The sequence below is a fragment of the Dendrobates tinctorius genome, unplaced genomic scaffold (genome assembly GCF_039654945.1).
Source record: "Dendrobates tinctorius isolate UK_male_01 unplaced genomic scaffold, ASM3965494v1 ptg000250l, whole genome shotgun sequence".
Classification (NCBI taxonomy): Eukaryota; Metazoa; Chordata; class Amphibia; order Anura; family Dendrobatidae; genus Dendrobates; species Dendrobates tinctorius.
The window spans coordinates 40,283,646-40,299,489 of NW_027361917.1; the positions used below are offsets into that span (position 1 = coordinate 40,283,646).

At 44.1% G+C, this 15,844-nt stretch overlaps 1 protein-coding gene across 5 annotated transcripts in view; it reads right to left on the minus strand.

Moving 5' to 3' along the window:
• Positions 1-15,844, minus strand: part of UTRN (utrophin) — an 897,027-nt gene that overhangs the window by 682,526 nt on the left and 198,657 nt on the right. For all 5 annotated transcript variants that reach the window (XM_073557627.1, XM_073557629.1, XM_073557628.1 and 2 more), the window contains 3 exons: positions 13,667-13,774; positions 12,108-12,287; positions 5,838-6,007 (listed from right to left, as the gene is read on the minus strand). In XM_073557627.1, the coding sequence (XP_073413728.1) occupies positions 5,838-6,007; positions 12,108-12,287; positions 13,667-13,774 (458 nt within the window). The remainder of the gene's footprint in view (positions 1-5,837; positions 6,008-12,107; positions 12,288-13,666; positions 13,775-15,844) is intronic.

Here is a 15,844-nt window from a genome sequence, read left to right on the forward strand (position 1 = left end):
TTTGCCTCCTGATAGGAGTTATGACTGTGCAATTGAGTTGATGCCTGGGGGTAAATTTCCCAAGGGTCGGCTTTTCAACTTATCTGTACCCGAACATGATGCTATGCGATCCTATATTAAGGAGTCGTTGGAGAAGGGTCATATTAGACCATCCTCGTCACCTTTAGGTGCTGTTTTTTTTTGTGGCCAAAAAAGATGGTTCATTAAGACCGTATATTGATATCGTTCCCTTAACAAGATGACGGTTAAATATCAGTACCCGTTACCTCTGATGTCTGATTTATTCTCCAGAGTTAAGAGTGCCTGCTGGTTTACTAAGCTTGACCTCAGGGGGGCGTATAATCTTATTCGCATCAAGCACGGGGATGAATGGAAGACGGCGTTTAATATTCCGGAGGGACATTTTGAGTACCTGGTGATGCCTTTTGGGCTCACTAATGCCCCTTCTGTCTTCCAGTCCTTTATGAATATTTTCCGTGACCTTGTGGATAAGTTTTTGATCATCTATCTGGATATTTTGATCTTTTCTAGTGATTGGGATTCTCATGTGGAACACGTCCGGACTGTGTTCCGGATTTTGAGGGAGAATTCCCTGTTTGTTAAGGGATCGAAATACCTCTTTGGTGTACAGAAGATTTAATTTTTGGGATTTATCTTATCTCCATCGACTATTGAAATGGACCCGGCCAAGGCACAGGCCATTCATGATTGGGTTCAGCCTACTTCTTTGAAGGCCCTCCAGAAGTTTTTGGGTTTTGCTAATGTCTATCGTAAATTTATAGGTAATTTTTCTGGTATTGTCAAACCACTGACTGATCTGACCAAGAAGGGCGCTGATGTGCTGAATTGGTCTCCTGAGGCTATCTCAGCATTTCAGGAGCTTAAGCAGAGATTTACAGCTCCAGTTTTACGGCAACCTGATGTCTCACTTCCATTTCAGGTGGACGTAGATGCTTCTGAGATTGGTGTAGGAGCTGTTTTGTCCCAAAAAGACCCTGTGACTTCTAAGGTGAATCCCTGTGCCTTCTTTTCTCGAAAGTTCTCCCCATCTGAACGCAACTATGACGTGGGGAATCGGGAATTGTTGGCCATGAAGTGGGCATTTGAGGAGTGGAGACATTGGTTGGAGGGAGCTAGACATCAAGTTGTGGTCCTCACCGATCACAAGAATTTGATTTATCTGGAGGCAGCCAAACGCTTGAATCCTAGACAGGCTAGATGGGCCTTGTTTTTCACGTGTTTTAATTTTGTGGTCTCTTTTCTTCCAGGCACTAAGAATGTTAAGGCAGACACCCTTTCTAGGAGTTTCTTCGCCGATTCTCTTAGTGTGACCGAGCCTACTACCATCCTAGGTGAGGGGGTAGTTCTCTCTGCCATTTCGCCCGATTTGAGACGCGCCCTGGAGAAATTTCAGGAGTATAAACCTGAGCGTTGCCCTATGGGAAAATTGTATGTTCCTCACCAGTGGAGAAAGAGAGTGATGTCTGAAATTCATTGCTCCGCATTGGCTGGTCATCCAGGTATTTTTGGTACCAGAGATTTGGTGAGTCGGTCCTTTTGGTGGCCTGCCTTATCTCGTGACGTCAGGAATTTTGTACAGTCCTGTGGGACTTGCTCTCGGTCTAAACCCTGTTCTCGTTCTAGTGGGTTGTTGATGCCCTTGCCGGTGCCCAAGAGGCCATGGACCCATATCTCAATGGATTTTATTTCTGATCTTCCTGTCTCTCAGAGAATGACTGTTATCTGGGTGATTTGTGATAGATTTTCGAAGATGGTCCATCTTGTACCACTCCCAAAGTTGCCATCTTCCGCTGAGTTGGTGCCGTTGTTTTTACAACAGGTGGTTCGGTTACATGGGATTCCTGAGAATATTGTGTCCGACAGAGGAGTCCAGTTTGTTTCCAGATTCTGGAAAGCCTTTTGTTCCAATCTGGGAATTCAGTTCTCCTTCTCCTCCGCGTTTCATCCCCAGACCAATGGACAGACTGAGAGAACAAACCAGACCTTGGAGTCTTATTTGAGATGTTTTATATCTGCTGATCAGGATGATTGGGTCTCATTTTTGCCCTTGGCCGAATTCGCACTGAACAATAGAGCTAGTTCTGCCACTTTGATGTCACCCTTTTTCTGTAATTTTGGGTTTCATCCTCGATTCTCTTCAGGGCAAGTGGAATCTTCGTCCTGCTCAGGTGTGGACACTGTGGTTAAGAGAATGCAGCAGATATGGGACCAAGTGGTGTATAAGTTGTCACTCTCTCACGAAAAGGCCCAGTGATTTTCCAACCGGCATAGGACCATTGGTCCCCGGTTTAAAGTGGGTGATATGGTTTGGTTGTCGTCTAAGAATATTCCTATGAAGGTTGCATCTCCTAAATTTAAGCCAAGATTTATTGGTCCTTATAAGATTTTGGAAATTCTTAATCCTGTTTCGTTTCGATTGGCTCTTCCAGTTACGTTCAAGATCCATAACGTATTTCACAAATCTCTGTTGAAGAGGTTTATTGAGCCAGTGGTTCCTATGGCAGCACCTCCTGACCCTGTGTTGGTTGAAGGCAATGTGGAATATGAGGTAGAGAAAATATTGGATTCTCGTTTGGTTAGACGGAGACTCCAGTATTTGGTCAAATGGAAGGGTTATGGTCAGGAGGATAATTCTTGGGTCTCTGCCTCTGATATTCATGCCAATAGATTGGTTCGTGCGTTTCACCGGGCCCATCCTGATCGGCCTGGTGGCGTGGATGAGGGTTCGGTGACCCCTCCTCAAGGGGGGGGTACTGTTGTGAGTTCATTCTCTGGTTCACCAGTTGTGAGTTCTCCTTCCAGACTCCCTCTGGTGGTAATAGGAGGTAGAGAGGCTGATTTGATCGGTGGAGATCTGCCACCTGAGAATGAGGATGATGATTGGATCTCAGGAGTCTCAGATTGGATTTAAGACAGCCGACGCCCTATTCAGTTGCTGGTGATTCCTTCTGGCTTGTCAGCTCTTGGTTTTCAGTTCTGTTCCAGGCATCTAAAGCTAAGTTTTTCTGCTAATGTTCACACTTGCTTTTGTTGGTCTTATTCAGCTTTTTGGTGTGTTCAGCCAGCCCCTGCTGGGGGCTGTGCTGAATTTCCACTCTTATTTATCAGTATTTTGCCAATTGGCTTTTTGTCCCTTACTAGTTCGGTCTCTTTTTGTTCTGTCTCAGAATATTTCAGAGTGCTGATATAGTGAGAGAAGTCTAGTGACTTCAGGGTTAATTTTGCTATCAGAAGTGTTGGACATGATTTTTGTAGGGTTTTTTGCAGGCTGCAGGCAGTGTCTTTCCTTTCCTTTCCTTTCCTGTCTAGTTAGTTTGGGCCCCGTCATTTGCTCAGCCTATTTTCCTGCCTGTGTTTGTGCCTTCATCTTGTTTCACCGTCAATACATGTGTGGGGGCTATCTATTCCTTTGGGGTCTGCTCTGGGGCAGTTAGTTTTCCCTTTTCTTGCTTTAGGCTTATTTAGTCCTCCGGCTATGACGAAGTGTCTAGGAACATCGTAGGCACGCTCCACGGCTACTGCTAGTTGCTGTGGTAAGATCAGGGATCTGCAATCTGCATAGTTACCAACCTCTCTGGTTTTCTGTGACTTAGCTTGTTCTGCTTTTTTCTCCTCGGTGACCCATTCATAACAGGAAACTAATCCTGTACTGCGGCACACATGGAGGAAAAAGCTAATCCTGTACTGCGGCACACATGGAGGAAAACGATAATCCTGTACTGTGGTACACATGGAGGGAAAAAATAATTCTGTACTGTAGCACACATGGAGGAAAAAGCTAATCCTATACTTCAGCACACATGGAGGAAAAAGCTCAGAGAGCTGCAAATTGGTCCCTCCGGTATGACACCAAAATACAAAGATACTGTATGGGTATATCCAATTGTATCTTTTTCCTTTGCTTGTGCATGCTTTCTTCTACACTCCAAAAACAAACTAGTATGTGCTCTTCACTTTCTATAAAGCTGGCACTAATCAATTTATCCCTAAGGCCACATAAGCAAAAAAAAACAGTCTGAGTTTCTTCAGAGTTTTTGATCCAGTTATTATCTGTGTTTGGTCCATATATCCATGTATCATCAGTGATTTTCTTGCATGAAAAAACAATTACAAAGCTTCTCCTATTCATTGCAATGTTAAAGAAGCCCCTCCTCCCATAAAAGTTTTTATCCCCTTAATATATTGCAGTCATCATATTATAAAGCACTGTGTACTTACAATTGCTCATTTTTCCCTTCTACCTAGCGAAATTCTTCTTTTTTCCATTAGATCTATGACATCAGGTGATTAAAAACTGACTAGCTGAATCATTCTAAGCTCTATGTAGAAACAGGAGGTCTCTTTTCCCTGCATGAGTCATCACTGTGGAAGTCCCTGACAGAGGGGAGGAATGGAGCAGGTGGGTCAGGATTTCAAGAGAGAGATGACTCATGCAGGGAAAATAGACTTGCTTTTTCTACATTGAGCAGATAAAACAGAAGAATTAGCTTGGTAGAAAGGCAAAATGAGCAATTGTAAGTGCACAATGCTACAGTATATAATATGATGATTGAAGTATATTAAGAGGATAAAACTTTGATGGGAGGAGTGCATCTTTAATTACGGACAGCAAATATATGACATCTGTGTGCTGTCTGTGATTTTTCATGGATCCAAAGACATGTATGAGGAGTTTTGATCCATGACTCCGATCAAAAATAGACATGTCTCCAGGATTTTTTTTTTGCTGAAACAGTCCACATAAAAACATAGGTATGTGAATAGCACCATAAACTTTAATGATACGTTTTCTAGTCGTAAAAAAAACTAATAGAACACATATGTGACTCGCAGACATCTGAATGAGGCCTTACAAAGAGAAGCTTTATTATCAGCTCCAAAGAAGGGACTGGGACTGGTGTTGATGAGTACATTCAGGAACAATGTCACTGGGTAAATTTATGTTAAAGCACCACTCCAGCGGTTTCTTTTTTCAGTGCTGGAGTGGTGCTTTATAAATAACCCCCCTGCCCCCCGGTCATATACTCACCCTCCGGCGTCTTCACAGCTTTTTTTCGGTGCCATTTCAGTCCCCCCCACGTCACGTTGTGAAAGTAGCTTCTGACTGGCCGGAAGTCAGAAGCTATGACATACACTTTCAATACAAGTCTATGAGAGACAGAACAAGGCCAGAACGAGGCTCTCATAGACGTGTATTGAAAAAGTAACCATGAAACACTGCAGCTGCCGACAGGTCACTTTTCGCCAGAGTCTTACTGGAGCGATGTTGTAAATGGATGAAGGTGGTGGCAGTTGAGTATGAGACTTACATTTAAAGCACCACTCCAGCAGTGCAATAAAAAAACACTGTAGTAGTTCTTTAAAAATACATTTTCAAGAGAATCTGCCACTCTAAAAACTGACCTGAGGCACAATAATGTGTAAAAAGCTGAAAGACACAGATTCCAAAAAATACCATCACTATCTCTGAACTCACTTTCACACACTTCACTGCCAGCAGCCCATATAATGCAGTGTAACTTGATGCTTTTCCCTGGTCTCCAAACCTCAGACAAACAGAACTGCAGAACAGAGCATGAGACATTTCTGGATTTGCATGAAGATGAGTTAAGAAATAATAAAATACTGCGACCTATGTTTCTTCAGCTAGCCATGTACTAAAGTGGTTCAGGTCTGATTTTAACAAAGACAGATTCCAAATACCAAAAATTAATTCTGACAATTATTACGGTAACTTTCAGACTGCCAAAAATTCATCTGTAAGAAAGAAAAAGCAGAAAAGTTTCATCAAAACCATTTCTAATAACGAGAATTACTTTTTCTTCTCTTCAACATCAAGGTACACTTGGCGTTTCTTTGGTGGAGGTGGAGGAGGAAGTTCTTGTTTGATTAAGTGAACACTACTGTGCTCCTTCACAGTCACAGTCTCAGTAGTAATCTTCCTTGTAATCTGCGTCACGCCAAAACTGCTGACTGACTCCGTGACCTAAAAAATGATAAACAATGTAATATTCGAGATTCTCTATTGAAAGCATGCCCTAAAAGTCTATTTTGCAGTTTATAACATCCATTTAGTACTTCCAATTTGCCCATTTATACAGGGTGTGTGTCCAAGTAAATAGAGAAGATTTTTCTTCAATCTGAGAAGTAACACAACTAGTATCGGTCAAACGTTTGGACACATCTCCTCTTCATGTGTTGATTTTCCTTGTTCACATAGGAACATGTACATTGTATATTCACACTGGATCAATGGAAATAAGGAGTAAAGAAACTTCAGTGAAACAAACCAGAGTATGACTTAAATCTTAGATTTTCCAAAGTCCCACTTTTACTATGATGACAAATTGACACATCCATGGCATTCTTTCTAGCAGATTCATCAGGTAGCCACCTGGAATAACTTCCAATGAATATGTCTCATCAAGAGTGCATTTGTGGAATCACTGGTCGTCAGAAAGTGCTTGTGACCATCAGGTGCTGAGGCAGTGTTGGCACATAGTTGCATATAATGGATGGTGGGCCCTATTCCACAACTTTTGTAAACCAGAATAGGACAAAAACCACTCAACTGAGTAAAAAGAAATGATAATATATCATTAGTTTGAGACATAGAGGACAGTCAAACCAGAAAATTGCTATAACCTTGAAGGTATCCTCAAGTGCAGTCGTGAAAACCATCAATCATTTTAACAAAACTGATTCTCATGAGGACTGCTCTAGGGAAAAAATTACTAGCGCAGCTGTGGATAAGTTCATCAGAGTTATCAGCCTCAGAAACCACAGTACATCGGATAACAACCCTCAAAAATAATGCACAGACATCAAGTAACAGACAAATCTCAACATCAACTATCCAGAGGAGACTGCAAGAAGTACCGTAGACCTTTATGGCCGAATAGCGGCAGGAGCCACTACTGAGGACAGCAACCAAGAAGAGGAGACTTGTTTGGGAGAAGCAATATAAGGACTGGACATTAGATCAGTGAAATCTGTACTGTGGTCTGATAAGTAAAAAGATTTGTAGTACCAACCACCATGTCTTTGTGAGATGGTGAAAAGGTGAGTGAATGGTTTCAACATGTGTATTACCCTCTATGAAGCATGGAGGGGAGGTGTGAAGGTGCTCTTCTGGTGACAATGTTGGTGATTTATTCTAAAATTAAGGCACACTTACTCAGCATGGATACCAGAGTATTCTACAACATGTCATCCCATCTGGTTTGAAATTAGTGGAACCATCATTTGTGTTGCAACAGGACAATGACCCAAAACAAAAGGCAACGTTATGTAATGGCTACATAACTAAAAAGGGAGGAAGTTTTTGCTGCATCAAATGACATGCCCGCACCCGACCTTGACCAAATAAGATGGCTTGGGATAAGTTGGACCACAGAGTGAAGGCATAGCAGCCATCAAGTGCTCGGCACCTCTGATAACTCCCTCAAAACTGCTGGAAAAACATTCCAAGAGACTAAAGCCCCCGTTACACATAGCAATATCGCTGGCAATATCGCTGTAACATCACCGATTTTGTGACGTTATAGCGATATTGCTAGCGATATCGCTACATGTGACACTTACCTCCGACCGGCTCCCCCCGTTGCTCATCGCTGATCGCGCGAGAAGCTGCTGGATCATTTCTCGTCGGGCGCTTCCTGCTGGGCTTCCTGCTGTGGAGACGAGCGACGCGTGGAGGCGGGCGGAGGACGTCTGGATCGCCGCGTCTGACAGGTAAGTAGCGACCCCCGACCCCTGCGATGTCGCTGGTGAGATCTGCCTGTGAGTGTGGCAGCTCACTAGCGACCACTTAGCGATGCACCAGCAATCCATATCGTTGTCGGGATCGCTGGTGCATCGCCTAGTGTAACGGTATCCTAACTGATAAAGCTGCTCAAGACAATATCAAGGGATGTGTAATGCTATCAGAGTAAATGGTGGGTACATTGATGAATCTAAGGCTCAACATATATTCTGGTTTATTTCATGTCTTCCTTTACTCCATATGTCCCTGTGTATTACTTCGTGGATTTGCTGACTATCACTTTGACGCTACAATGTGCTGAATCCGAGAAGAACAAAGAAATCCACTGTATGAACAGGTGTCCAAACTTTTGGTAGGTAATGTACATAAGCAGCCAATTAAATATTCTACATTATCATATATCTATCTTGGAAAGAAAACTTCTCATTCTAGTAGACCCCGCGGATACATAAATTACAGATACTGAGTTTTTTGCCTACCTGGCACCTATTATTTCTGATTCTGGCAAAAATATCTTCATAGCCTTCTATATTCCACATTTTATTCACCATTATCTAATGGAGTTAAAGGGAATCTGTCACTGGAAGTTGGCGGGCTATGTAAATGGCCTGTGTCCGGTCCGATGGGCGGTGTTTCTTCTTTTTTTTCTCCACCCCATCCGTGGCCTCCATCCACCATCTTTTCCAGAATTCTAGTAGTTCTACTCCATAGTTCGCGCGTGCGCAAAGCAAGCTTGCTGTTAGGCGTCAGGTTTCTGCATCTGCTCTGCAGGAATCCAGAGCCTCACAATCTGCGGTCTGCTGCTGTCTAACTACCGCAGAGGAGATTACTTTGCAGCAGATCGCTCCAGAGACTAAGTCCCTCTTTTCTCCTACTGGGCATGCTCACGAGACGATCTCCCATTGGAGATCGGGAGTCATGTGCCCAGGTCCTGCTCCAGATCTCATTGGTCCATCTCGGAGATCTGGAAGCTTCCGGAAGGTCCCGGCTATAAAAAGCGCGCATGACCGTTCAGCCATGCGCTAGTATAGTCTCTAGTTGTTACTGTGTGAATGATGATGGATGTAAGAACCTGCGAATTACTCATTAAGATCCTCTCCCTCTGATATTATGAATGTGTACAGGGACTTAGTTTAGAGTCAGCGCCAGCGCGTGGCAAGCCTCAAGCCACTACAGCATCATCCACAGTGCTAGCGTCCGACATTGCGCCTGCTTCCTTGCTTTGTCAACTAGCGGTAGTGTCCTACGCCGCGCTGCAGTTGCAGCCCTCTTTGGTGTCCACAGTAGCGACGCCGCACGCACAGTAGGTCTAGACGGACGCAGCTCCTCTGTCTTGGGTCCTGCTCCTGTGACCAGATACCGTGTGTGCATTTTCCTGAGACCTGTGACACTAACAGGCTCAGCCTTTTGTGTTTACCTCTGCTGACATTTCTGTGAGCAAACAGAGATTTGTTAGCGCACTTGGGTGATGATCAACCCGCGTGCGCATTTCCGCCTTATTGCTCGTCTGTCTCTACTTAGCAGCAGTGTTTTCACCTACTGCATGGTGGACCCCGAGTGGCGAACGCACTTTATTTATTTTTATTTAGTGCGTTCTGCCGTTCCTAACATTATACTAGCGCCAGGGTCTGGCTAGTAATGGCAGATCAGCAGCAACTCCAACAGTACATTCGGCAGCTAGAGGGCCGGTTGGCTACTCTTGAAAGTGCTATCTCAGCTGCAAAGTCTACTGAGGCTGCTGTACAGGCAATCGCAGAGGCGGTTTCACGTATGTCCATGTCCTCCCCTGTGCCAACAGTTTCCCGCCTCCCGTTGCCCGATAAATTTTCTGGCGATTGTGCCTCCTGTAGGGGTTTCGTGAGCCAGTGCTCTATCCAGCTGGAGTTACTGGCTGCGCGATTCCCTACGGAACGGGCTAAGGTGGGGTTTATTGTTTCCCTACTGTCGGGCAGGGCGTTGGAGTGGGCCACGCCACTATGGGAGCGTGGTGACCCAGAGGTTCGGACCGCTGCTCAGTTCTTAACATCTATCAAGCAGGTCTTCCTGGGACCACGGGTCACGCACGATTCCTCTCTTCAGCTACTTGCATTAACTCAGGGATCTCTCTCGGTTAGCCAGTATGCCGTTCGTTTTCGGACACTGGCTTCCGAGCTGGAGTGGTCTGATAAAGTCCTCATACCTGTGTTTTGGAGAGGTTTAGCGAAGCAGGTTAAGGATGCTCTGTCTACCAGAGAGGTGCCGGTAAGTCTGGAGGAGCTTATTGCCATTGCCACCCGCATTGATCTCCGTTTTTAGGAGCTCTGGGTTGGAGCGTGCTCAAACCAGACGGAAGGTTACTTCGGCTCCCAACCTTTTTTGAACCTCCGGAATTACCCAAGCCAGAGTGTTCACTCCCAGAGCCCATGGAGGTGTCGCGCGCCAGTCTCGAGGCACATCCGGCACTAAGCTCCACTCGCGGTTACCATTGTCAGCACTCTGTTTCCCAGGATAACGGGGCCCTGCAATGGCCAAACTCGGTGCCACCGGGCAAGACCTTTGTCCCCCCTCGCCTTCGGCCGAAGGTTCTCGCGTGAGCACATGCGTCAAGGGCGGGTGGCCACTGTGGCTACATGCAGACCTCAAAACTCCTGACAGGGTCTTATTGGTGGCTGCACAGGTCTCGGGACACTAAAAAGTATATTCGGGCATGTGCCTCTTGTGCTCGGAATAGCTTCCTTAAACAGAGAGTGATGACGCCCGCCGACACACTGTGGCGTTCCAGTTCAACTTCTGCTCCTGGCGATTTTTCTGCTCCCGTTGTCTCCCACGTGTCCCTTCTTAAACCTGGCGATCTTGCCGCCTCTGATACCTTCCACGTGTCCCGGTTTTCCATGTCACCTGCCGGGACATCAGACTTGCCTTTGGACGAGTCTGAGGCCTATGCCTCTGATAAGCACAAGGTGGTGGATTGGAAGGCTCAGAGGGGAGGGGGTCCTAGGGGGGGGGTAATGTTAGGCGTCAGGCTTCTGCATCTGCTCTGCAGGAATCCAGAGCCTCACATTCTGCGGTCTGCTGCTGTCTATCTACCGCAGAAGAGATTACTTTGCAGCAGATCGCTCCAGAGACTAAGTCCCTCTGTTCTCTTACTGGGCATGCTCATGAGACGATCTCCCATTGGAGATCGGGAGTCATGTGCCCAGGTCTTGCTCCAGATCTCATTGGTCCATCTCAGAGATCTGGAAGCTTCCGGAATGTCCCGGCTATAAAAAAAGTGCGCATGACGGTTTGGCCATGCGCTAGTATAGTCTCTAGTTGCTACTGTGTGAATGATGATGGATGTATGAACCTGCGAATGACTCATTAAGATCCCCTCTCTCTGATATTATGAATGTGTACAGGGACTTAGATTAGAGTCAGTGCCAGCGCGTGGCAAGCCTCAAGCCACTACAGCATCATCCACAGTGCTAGCATCCGACATTGCGCCTGCTTCCTTGCTTTGTCAACTAGCGGCAGTGTCCTATGCCGCGTTGCATTTGCAGCCCTCTTTGGTGTCCACAGTAGCGACGCCGCACGCACAGTAGGTCTAGATGGACGCAGCTCCTCTGTCTTAGGTCCTGCTCCTGTGACCAGATACCGTGTGTGCATTTTCCTGAGACCTGTGACACTAACAGGCTCAGCCTTTTGTGTTTACTTCTGCTGACATCTCTGTAAGCAAACAGAGATTGCTTAGCGCACTTGGGTGACGTTCAACCCGAGTGCACATTTCCGCCTTATTGCTCGTCTGTCACTACTTAGCAGCAGTGCTTTCACCTACTGCACGGTGGACCCCGAGTGGCGAACGCACTTTATTATTTATTTTTATTTAGTGCGTTCTGCCGTTCCTAACACTTGCTTTGCGCACGCGCAGTATGCTTTGCCCAACTGCGGGCAAAGCTGAAAATCATTACTGCGCATGTGCTGGTACACTATGTCCCGGAACACAGCAAAATACTTCCTGGACATAGTGTACCGGCGCATGCGCATTAATGATTTTCGGCTTTGCCCACAGTTGGGCAAAGCATACTGCGCGTGCGCGAAGCAAGATTGCATTGCGCACACGCAAACTATGGAGTAGAACTACTAGAATTCTGGAAAAGATCATGGACGGGAGCCACGGATGGGGTGGAGAAAAAAAGAAGAAACACCGCCCATCGGACCGGACACTGGCCATTTACATAGGCCGACAACTTCCGGTGACAGATTCCCTTTAAGTTATTTCATGCTTGTCCTGAGAAAACTGCACTCTGGTTTATACCTTAATATAAATATATAATTCTATAGATACTTCTATTATTGTAATTACCTGATTAGTATAGTCCTCTAAAAGATGCACCAATCCATCCCATCTTTGAGCAAGATCTTCCATGTCACTCTTTAGTTTTTGAGATGCTTTTCCATTACCGATGAGAAGAGCTACTTCTTGGGCCAATTCATGCAAATGGTCGAATGTTTGTCGCTTCATTCCCAGTTCTTCTTTCAAACTCTAAAACATAGATCCTGTATGTAGCATTTAAAATGCAGAAAGTTCTAACTACTATGATCAGGCCTCGCATCTATGTACATGAACATATTGAAAAAACAACATTTTCCAAGACAATAGGATTAGCATTGGGAGTTAAAATTTAAAATGAATGATTCTTCTCTCTTGTGATATCTTCTATCAAGGATAGTTAGGAGGCCTGTATACACATTAGATGATAGGGTGCTTGAGATAAAATAAAACGTTGTAGACAATCAAGACTCAAGGCTTAACAAAGAAAATTCCCAGCTACCATGGGATTAAGGTTCTTGGTGACTATACTTTGGGTAATGTCACCAGAGCAAGAAATGAGGTCCCACCTGAATGGGTCTCAATTTTTATGATATATGGCCAAATCTAATAATATTGCCTGAAAAATCTCTGGGACATATATAAAGCAGGAACCAAACCTATTCCTCGTACCAGGCACCAATGTCTATGTTAACCAACCACTATTAAAAGGGCTACATGGTAGAGTTAGGGTATATTCACACATTTAGTATTTGCAGCAGACAAATCTGGTGCAAATACTGGAATAGGAAAAAGTAGGGGAGGACCCCACTAGAAAGACCCCTCTCTAACAGGACTTTAAAACGTAAACTTTTATTATGACCTATAAAACGCATCTGCATTGGGGCGATAATCAAAATAGGTCTGCTTGTTGCATTATGGTGTAGTTATTATACAACTGAATTATTGATTAACTATCAAAATGATAGCACCCTGGGGTGCCATCCTTATTAGGCAGAATAGGACAAAAGAGTTACAGCACATTCCCCCAACAAGTTTCACCGCAAACACGGCGTCATCAGGGGATGGGTCAATAGCAAAACTGCTTTAAACCTGCAAGGAAAAAAGAAGCAGTATGTGCATGAGATCTCAGAACTATCATTCACATTGCTGGTACAGCAAAAAGCTGCTTATGTCAAATGTGCGAGGAAAAAATGAGGCAAAATGCAATGTGTATATTCTTAAGGTGGGAATTAACTAAAATAGCAATCATTCATAGACTGCTGGAAAAACGTTTGGCTGTGTCAATAAAGGATTACTATGATTCCTAGCACATGGTATCCTCCCATTTTCCACAGTGGTTTGACTGTATGCACTGACAGGTCAAAAGCAGACAAATTGTAATTAGATGGGATAAGGAATCAGAAAGCTGTTTGTTTACTTTCAATCTTTTCAGCGTCAAAGGAAATGAATGGTAATGAATGACAGGAAAGGATGCATGCACTGACAGTAATCCACTTGTACCATGGTGAAGACTCGTTTCTCTCGTTTTTTCTTGTCTTATCTATATGGACGTCACCAGATTCCTCACATAACATGAATACTGCACTCACCGCCAACTTCCTCACATTCACACTCAGCTCGGCTTGATCTTTGAAGTTACCACGCTGGACTGTACTCAATGATTCTTCTTTCTCGCTTAGCCACATCTTGAACAAGACCTGAAAAGACAACAGAATATTTAGTTACAAGTTTCAAGCCACAATAATAATAAACTGTGATTAAAAGCAATTTAAACCATACCAAGCATTTCAAATAACTTTTCAGAATAGGCTGTCATTAAAGATGAGCCATTCCAATTGTGCAACCTTTGTCCAGCATCTAAACTGGTCTCCTGTCACGGCTCTGTTGGTGTACTGTATGTCCCGGTACCAAGGGCTCCTTCCCTGTCCCTAACACTAGGGGCACTCTAGCTCGCCCTGTTCCCCAGATTACTTCTGATGGTGAAGATGCTGGGGCCACGTATCTTGCCTTAGTTCCTGAATCCGACCTCATTCTATACCCTTCCTCCACACAGGGAAGAGGAGTGTAGTAGTGTACCGCAGTACACCAACCAGACTAACAAGGTAATGCTATCAGAGGTAACAGAAAATACCAAACATACAAATATACTCACAGATATAACAGAAGAATGTACCAGGGAGTGGAGGATGGGGTAAAACCAAAGTAGGAGAAGAAAGGGAATTATCACACACTTAAAACCTAGAAACAGTAACAGATAAATCCACCAAACAACTTCTCCAATGATAACCACCAACAACCTCCAGCCATGCAGCAAAAGCTAGCTCGGACGATGAGTGCTAGCCAGGACCCAGATTATATAGGAGATGGGAGTGGTTAACAAGAGCACAGCTGAGAGTCTTAATGCTCCTGGAGTTCTCACCTGAGCAAATTAATCCCTGCACTGCCAAAAGAAACTTACACCATTTAATATGAAGGTAAAGTGCTTCTAATCAGTGCAGGAGTAGGAGAAATCAGATGCTGCGGTATTCTGGCTCCTCTCTGTCACGGTAAATCCGTGATATCATCCCTGGCAGTCATTCTTCACTACCATACCTAGCAGCCTCAGCCGGGTATCCTGGGTGTCTCCTCTGGTGCTTATGAAGCCCTAAAGTGTGATCTCGAGTTGCAACGAAGCAAAACATGACAACAATAGAGATGCTTTGTGACTAGCAAGCACCAGAAGTGCCCCAGGATACCAGACCGAGGATGCAAGTCACATAGCTGAAAAATGTTTTGGTCTGGCTACCAAGAACAACCAGAGTAGACAATGAATCACCATGGCAGCATAAATTAAATTGCTCATCTCCAGCTACATGTGCGTACAAGATGAATAAAGCCATTTCTGCATTTTTCACCAGGAACTCTCTCTGCAGGCTCTATCCCTAATTCTTATCAGTCTCTCTGAAATAGTAGTAGGAGATTATTCTGTGATGATGTCTCCTATATAATAAAAACACAGAAAGAGGGATTCCTTCTACTCAATTGATGGCATATTCAAAAGTAACAGCAGAATTACTGATCACAGTGGCTGTGAATCCACGTCAGGGGGTCAAATAAATCAGTCACTAAATTGAAAATAGTTTGCCTATCTTGTCTGCCTCTGCTTGTTTTCTCACTCCTCAGATCTCTCATACCCTGCTCCCTCCACAAAGTATAATGGGGAGTACAACGTAACACCTTGCTGTGTTGGCAGTCTTCAGCTATTTTTCAGAGTGGATGGTGAGTTCAGGTGGCAGGGGAAGAAGAAGAAAAGGCTTATAAGAGGAGAAAGAAGCACATCACTTGGACAAGATATATTGCAAAGTTTTTTATATTCACTTGTACGTACTTTTTTTTGCGGGGGTTTGTACGTGCAGTTATAATAGTTTTATAAAAAAAAAATCTTGTTTATAATTGTTCCCTCTATTTTCGTGATATATGATGAGTATCGTATACTTGGATTAAAATGTACACAAAAAAGGAAATATGTTTGTTGTTAGCATTTTTTTAATTTTATATTGTTTTTACAGTAACCAAGAACCATTAAAAGATATTTTAAATTGTGTTCTTCTTTTATAGCAATATGTCAGACATATGTTGTGTTTTTATTTTGATGGAGGTGAGGCTAGAAACTAGCTAGAAACAGAAATTTTGATGGCCTTCTTTGATTAAAATTAGTAAAATTAGCTTTTTATATTTATGTGTCTTTTATCTACTTCACAAACTGTGCTCCGTCATAAGGTCATAAA